The 7567-nt window shown below is 45.8% G+C and overlaps 1 protein-coding gene across 2 annotated transcripts in view; it reads left to right on the forward strand.

The window, feature by feature from the left end:
- The first annotated feature begins 3665 nt into the window (after window positions 1-3665).
- bcar1 (BCAR1 scaffold protein, Cas family member) overlaps window positions 3666-7567 on the forward strand; it is an 81788-nt gene continuing 77886 nt past the window's right edge. For both annotated transcript variants that reach the window (XM_069718606.1, XM_069718610.1), the window contains exon 1: window positions 3666-4126. In XM_069718606.1, coding sequence (XP_069574707.1) covers window positions 4115-4126 — 12 coding nt within the window. In that variant the 5' untranslated portion in view covers window positions 3666-4114. The remainder of the gene's footprint in view (window positions 4127-7567) is intronic.

The following is a 7567-nucleotide window of genomic DNA, read 5'->3' on the forward strand; positions in this document are numbered from 1 at the left end:
TATATCATAGATTCCTTTCAGTTCTACTGTCTATCTGAGGAATAGTGTGACATTGTCACCTGGGAGGTCGTGTGTGTGTGTCTCCTCGTAGATGAGACACAAAACAGGATATTTGTTTTTATTTTGTTATTTGTTGTTTTGTTTTATTTAGTGACGCAAGAAAGGACATTGAGACTATAAATTAGACGGGACTTGCCCTGACGTGGACGAGGCAGCGAGAGAGTACAACACAAATAAGTAAAAGGACAAACAAGACCGAGCAGTAATAACTAAAAGAAACGGGAGAAATGGCAAAAAACAAAATGAAAACAAAACATTAAATAAGCAACAACTACATTGTAGAACAGAGAAATAGGTAAATTAAAATAAATGTAATTGATAATAGTAGTCATAAAAGAACATTAGCTTTCCGAGTCGTAACAGGAAACGGGGGAAAGGTGATAATAATACTGATAATAGTAATTAACAGTGATGAAGAAATAAAGCATTACATACAAAAAAGGAACATTTATATATTTTTAAAAAATCAAATAGATTAAATTAGAGACATAAATAGTGTCAGTGTGTGTGTAAGGAGAGGTCAGATGGGAGGTTGTACATGTCTTCTTCAGACTCTGCTTCAGCTCATTTAACTTGAAATAACATATTGTATACCCCACTATGTAATATACACATAATAATAATAATCTAAATGTCACATGAAAGCTCTTTTGTTAACTGTCTCAGGACACTGAAATGAAACAGCTTCTTAAAAAACCTTTAGTGTCCAGTTATTTCTTCATGCTGTGATAAAAAGCTGAGTTCTTTCTGTTTCCACGTCCATTTTCATCTGCTCACATTAAAGATGACACTTGGCTGTTTGCTGAAGGATCCATTAGTTTATATCAAATTGATTGTACTGAATAAATGTGCAGCAGTTCAAATACATCCAGTCTGGACTGTCGTGGTTATTAAAGCTTCTCCTTTCCTGTTGTCTGAAAACAGAACTGCTCGTGACAGCAACTGGAAACCGCTTGATTCCCAACTAAACCCTTCACACACACACAGAGGATTTTACTGGTATAGAGCTGACGGGATTATCCTCACATGTACACATGCAGCATGGCTGAAGGTGTCTGGCTGTAAAAAGCTGCAGTGCATCGACTCAGCGGATGTAATTCACTGGAAGCATCCCGGAGACCAGCGGTGCAGTTTGAGCTCCTCTCTACTGGAATCAATCAATCAATCAGCTGCTTTCTGTCAGACGTGGACAACAACACCTGGACCACATCCACAAGCTGATGGATTGAAGCTGTCATGTCTTCTTTATTTACTCTGCAGGCAGACGCTGATCGTTTCAACATGAAGCTGCTGCTGTAATTATTTATAGACGCGAGGCTCCATCTTATCCATCACGTGCACTCAGAGCAGGGAAGCTGGATTGAAGTCTCACTAAAACCGTCACTCATGAAGGATTATTTTTTTAATTTTGCATATATTTGACATTTCTGTTTCCTCGGTAGCTCCAAAAGCCAATGCATCACATTAGAAATGCATGTGTGACATCAGTCACAGGTTCTTCACTGAAGCCTGGAGTAAATTCAAAAATTAGGTTTTAAATTTAATTCTGGGTAAACTCTGAAGCCTGGGCAGAGCCTGTCAATCAAAGAAAAAAAGGAATCAGAAATTCTGTCAGAAGAAATTCAACTGTTAGTGTGAAAGTAAATAAACACGTCTGTCTGATGAAACAGTTCCAAGATTGAGGTGTTTTTAACGCTCCTATCTGACCTGCAGCTGTCAGACATGTCCTGTGTACCCTCAACGTGATGTTAACTTTATCTGACGTTCTTCCAAATAATATTTGACCTGTGTACCAGAGAGTTCATCTTATTTTGGTCCTAAACACCTTCTACCTCTGCAGGACGGATCAGCTCGGTTCACTGAGTTTCACAGAGTCAGTCCTTCATTTCTATCAGTAATCATTATGTTGTTCTCATCAGGTTAATAGCTGAGATCACAGCAAAACAGTGTGTGTGTGTGTGTGTGTGTGTGTGTGTGTGTGTGTGTGTGTGTGTGTGTGTGTGTGTGTGTGTGTGTGTGTGTGTGTGTGTGTGTGTGTGTGTGTGTGTGTGTGTGTGTGTGTGAGTGTGAGTGCGAGTTAAAGTTAAAACAATTACACTGACCCACTCACATATTTCTTTCTGCAAATATAATGAAAAATGTATTATGTACATTACACAGTACAGTTCATAAAATACAGTTCAGTAAATATGACACCTGAGATATTAGCATGCGTGTTCACCCCGGCACAAAAAAACCTGATGAAAAATATGGTCACAAAAAGACTGAAACATAATATACTGTATAATCTTCAATGAATATATAATATATACAGTAAATAAATACAAATGATGTATCTCTTCATCCATTCATTCATTCCTGAAGCCCATGCAGGTCTTCTCCCAGAGGCCACCTGAGATGTTGAACCTGTTGGAGCCTCTCTCCCAGTCTGGGCCCCCAGACAGCTCCACTCTGACAACAGAAGCCTTTTTTGTTTCCTAACCCCAACCAGGTTTTTTTGGTCACAAACCCTAACCATGTGTTTTTCTCAAAAGTTGCATTTCCCTGTAAATCACATGGCTGTATGCATGCAGGAGGTTTCGTTTTCGTCCACTACAGGAAAACGTGAAACTGTCACGCCTAGGGAGGCCAAAGCGTGGCTATTTCACGTTCGCTGTAGTGGACTGCCGTGTCTATTTTAAGTTTTTGCCGTGATACCAGGTTGCTGTCTCAGGGTCACTGACTGTTCTCTGATTGGTTGGCTCTCTCTTGACATGTGGAACAAAATGCAGCCAACCTGCAGCTGCTGAATGTGTTTTAAGTGACTCACTTCACTTTTTAACCCTCCCTGATCTGATCCACGGACACACATGCACGCACGCATGCACGCACACACACACACACACACACACACACACACACACACACACACACACACACACACACACACACACACACACACACACACAGACACAGTGTTCGGCGTTGCACCTGGGATTCTTCATCGTGAGAGTTCATCTCCTCCTCTCATTATGAATGATGCTGTCTGTCATCAGATGTGTCTTTGAGTGACAGCTCTCTGATTGTCGTCTCTGTGTTAAAATGATCAAATCTGTCCCACATTGTTAAAAATGAGCAGGAAGTATTATGTGACATCTGGAATGTGGAGATTTTAGGTGGAACTGCAGATTTCTGTTATGGTGAAATGACACGATGGTCTCTGAACATGATGTTCCAGGCAGATGAACATCACAGCTATCATGCTGCTGTTTTTTTTAAAATAAAAACGATGGCTCTTTGTTTGCAGACTTAATATTCACTGTGCTGGAATAAGTTTCAAACAGAGGTCAGTAACAGAGCTCCACGCTGCAGGGAGGAGACTGAATGATGCACTGAGGAGCAGAATAAGTCTTTATTTTCTATGTTTGTTCTCCATCTTTTTACCCTCCGTTTGTCTCTCATCATGCCTAATGTCCATCCTGTGCTGGTCATCTCATGGTTGATTTGTAGTAAACACACTGAACTTGGGTCCCAGTGAGGGCTGTTTCCCAGCTCTACCCAGGGGGGGAGAGGTGGGGGGGGCACACGGAGGCTCCAGAGCTGCAGGACGGTCCCTTTAAGGCCGGACCGGCTCATCCTTGTGGAGGCGCGGCGGCAGCAGACAGCGGCTCAGCTGGCGCGCTAACGGCAGTGACCTGTCAGCTCGGCGGCAGAACACCTCCCGAATCACCGCTTTGATTGAAGCATTTCTTCAGAGACCCGTGAAGGAGTCCGGGACAGACAGAAGCGGCGCCGGGAGCGGGGAAGGCGGAGGAGAGACAGCGGGACTGTCGGGACGGTCGGACGGTCAGGCGGCCGCGCTGCCGCTGCCGCTGCCGCAGACACATTCTGTTCCTCGGTCGGTCCACACGGAGCCGAACCAGGCCGCCGCCGCCTGCTGCTGCATGTCCGCCCGTCTCTTCACTTTATTATCATGGAGTGGATGAAGCAGCGCTGACACCGGAGACCAAACCTCATCGTGTTGAATTAAAGTCGGAAAAAAGCCGGAACCGAGGAGGGAGGCAGCACCAGCAAGATGTCTGTCCCTGTGAGTATCAGCTCATGCTTGTACCGCTGTTGTCTTCTGTCTTCATGTTTCATCATCAGCTGCTCGTTTCCCGCGGAGACAAACACCGAGCAGGTCGAACCGGTGAGGCCGAGCTCAGGCTGCACACACCCAGTCAGGCAACCCGCAGCGAGCCGCCGAGCAAGCTGCTGCTGGATGTCAGGCTGGAGACACGGGGACAGAGAGGACAGGTCTTCATCAGACTGGAGACACGGGGACAGAGAGGACAGGGATAGAGAGGACAGGTCTTCATCAAACTGGAGACACAGGGACAGAGAGGACAGGTCTTCATCAGACTGGAGACACAGGGACAGAGAGGACAGGTCTTCATCAGACTGGAGACATGGGGACAGAGAGGACATGGACAGGGTCTTCATCAGGGCACACAGGGACATAGGGGACAGGTCTTCATCAGACTGGAGACACAGGGACAGAGAGGACAGGTCTTCAGACACGGGGACAGAAAGGACAGCGACAAAGAGGACAGGTCTTCATCAGGCTGGAGACACAGGGACACTGATGGTTGGTGATGATGGGTTCAGTAGCGTCCCGGTCCAGTTGTGTGGGAGCTCGGTGGTTTCAGGCTGCTCTGCAGTGACCGAGCTATTCTGGGCCGCCCGGCTGTCAACACATCCCACAGCTGATCCGACCGGGAGGCTCCTCTTCATCGGCCTCTTCATCTAGCTCTCGTGTTGAGATGTCGTGTTTTTCATCACATTCCTGAGGAGCTGTGTGTGTGTGTGTGTGTGTGTGTGTGTGTGTGTGTGTGTGTGTGTGTGTGTGTGTGTGTGTGTTTACAGTAGTGCTAGAAATATACACCGTGGCCGTTAGACTTATCTTCACAGTCCTTGTGTTTGGCAATAATAATAATAATAATAATAATAATAATAATCACTGCTTTATGTCCGATTCAGTGCTGATGCTAAAGCCTCCCCACTGTGTGTGTGTGTGTGTGTGTGTGTGTGTGTGTGTGTGTGTGTGTGTGTGTGTGTGTGTGTGTGTGTGTGTGTGGAGGATCATGCGGTCAATGTTTGCTCCTCTCGGTCGGACAGGCACCTGTGAGCAGTCTGAGCTGAACCAGCTGTTCCAGCTGCTGGATGGTTTCTGCACTATAGATAAAAATGAGGAATAATCTTCATATAAAACTCAGTAGAGTCTCATATCTGTCGTCATTCAAAGCATTTACTTCTGAAAAAACCCCACTCTTAATCACAAAATATTCTCAAAGACTGTCTTCCAGATGACGTACTTCCCTCATTACACAAACAAATAGTGCTCTTACATGTCAGGACTCTTACTTTTGTGTAATACTTGAATTTTAACAGATTAGTGTTGTTTCAAATCTGACAGGAAATGACCTCATCATGTGACCACATCATCCTCCAAAATATCTGCAGCTTTAATTATTTTACCCAGAAATCAACGTGTTTTTGTGTCCTCTGTTTAACACTCAATAAACACACTGATTCTTCTGTCCAGCAGCAGCAGTGAAAAAGAAACACTTTTGTGTTCAGGAACAGCTGCAGCTTCATCAGACGACTTAATTTGAAAATCCTTTATGGCCCCGCCCCCTTCCTCTACGTAGCCAAGATGGCGACCGTTTAGGGTGGAACGTGTCCACCTTTTTTGAGTGCATCATCCTGGTACTTGTAGTGTTCTGATGTTTCTGGACTGACAGTTTGAACACACTGATGCACTCAGAGTAGAGAGAGTTAGTACACAAGTACGCCGTTTGGGACGCAGCATGAGACTTGACCTTCAGTCTGATCAGATTTAAAGGACGTCCTCACCGGAGACGCATCCTGCTGCGCTGCATGAGGAGGTCGTGTCCAAAGCTGAGTGGGTTGAATCGGCGGTCAGATCGACTTTAGGAATTACAACAGTAAGTGAACGTGCCGGCATTCACAGCTGATTCACGCTGTAGTTCAGAGGCACATTGTGTCTTCTGCTCCTTCCAGCTGTCATGTAGTTTTAGTCCGAACGTACCGGTCCAGTCTCTGCATGTAAGGTCGGATCAGCGCTGACCGAGTCATCGGGTCAACATTGTTCCTGCTGCTCTGGATCTCTTTTACATGCTTCCACAGATGATACTACGCAGAGAACAAGCAGAGCTGCAGCGAGGAGCTCCAGCGCCAACAGCTCCTGATGATCCGGAGTCGGATTAAGATGGATTCACATGTACTGATGTCCTCTAATAAACAGGGAAAGTTGTGTTTGAAACTGTGGTTCCAGTGATGGAAGGAGATTCTGGTTCTGTTCAACAGAAACACAGCTGCTTTTTAAATATCTGTTTACATTTTTCACGTGTTTGTGCCTCTTTTATATTCCGGCCTCATGTTCGGCCTCTCCTGCAGTGATGGTGCTGGTTGGCTGGTAGTGATTGTGTATTGGTGTTTTTCCATCCGGTCCGGTTGATTGACAGCTGTTCTCGCATCCAGCCGTGCTGCTCTCTGGCCGGGCTCAGACTGCCCTGAGCAGCCTTCACTTCACTTTACATTCTCATCCCTGCGTTACGAATTCTTCTTCCCTTCCGAAACGTTTCTTTTTAGTACGTACTGCATCTACCCTTTAAAAAGTACGTACTGTTGCATGTAGTATGTATACATTTGGGACATATTACTTCATCATAAAATGTGCCTTGAACTTTGACCTTTTTGGTCACAGGAAAAAGATGCAATTTGGGACGAGTGCGCTTCCTTCTTCTTCCTTTTGTGGGCGGAGCATCAGCACCACCAACTGTCTCAGCGGCTCAGTCGACGTGATGTATATGCCGCCACGCAAAGGATTGTGGGTCAGAACAGCCGGAGTAGCGTGCTGGCCTGCAAGACTGCAAATATCCGACCGGATGTAGTAGGACATCCTGATATATATATATATATATATATATATCCTCTTGTCTTGAGAGTGACATACAGCACTAGATCTCGTCCTGGCATACTAAATAGTAAGCTTGGTAGTGTAGATATTGAGACGCAGCGTGAGTTTCTGGAGGCTTCACATGAACTCCCACACTGAAGCCGAGACGGTGACATACCGACACCTCGCGCCTCCTGCTGTTCGACTGATTGGTTTAAAGGGAGTACGGCTGTATATAATAGCGGCTCCTCCGCACGGCTGTCGTCAAGTGTTTATCTGCAGCGTGAGAGGTTCAGAGGCGGTGGCTGCTGTTCACCTGCTCAGCGTGGGGGGGACCGGCTCTGATCCGATGAGCCCGGCGGGCCCGCGTGGACCTGCCGCCTCCTGCTGTGTGACGAGACGCTGTGAGTGGGTGCAGCTCAAAGGCACCGACTGTGATCTCGAGAGCGATGCAGTGAATGCACACAACCCAATATTATCAGGATTCTTAAGTCATGATGTTACTGTGATTTTAAAATGTGTCATGATAAGAGATAGTACTTTGTCAACATCTGTTTTATCTGCTGA

The sequence above is a fragment of the Brachyistius frenatus genome, unplaced genomic scaffold, assembly GCF_029030835.1.
Source record: "Brachyistius frenatus isolate BFR_SWC_R1_liver_20210118 unplaced genomic scaffold, ASM2903083v1 Contig_194, whole genome shotgun sequence".
NCBI classification, from domain to species: domain Eukaryota; kingdom Metazoa; phylum Chordata; class Actinopteri; family Embiotocidae; genus Brachyistius; species Brachyistius frenatus.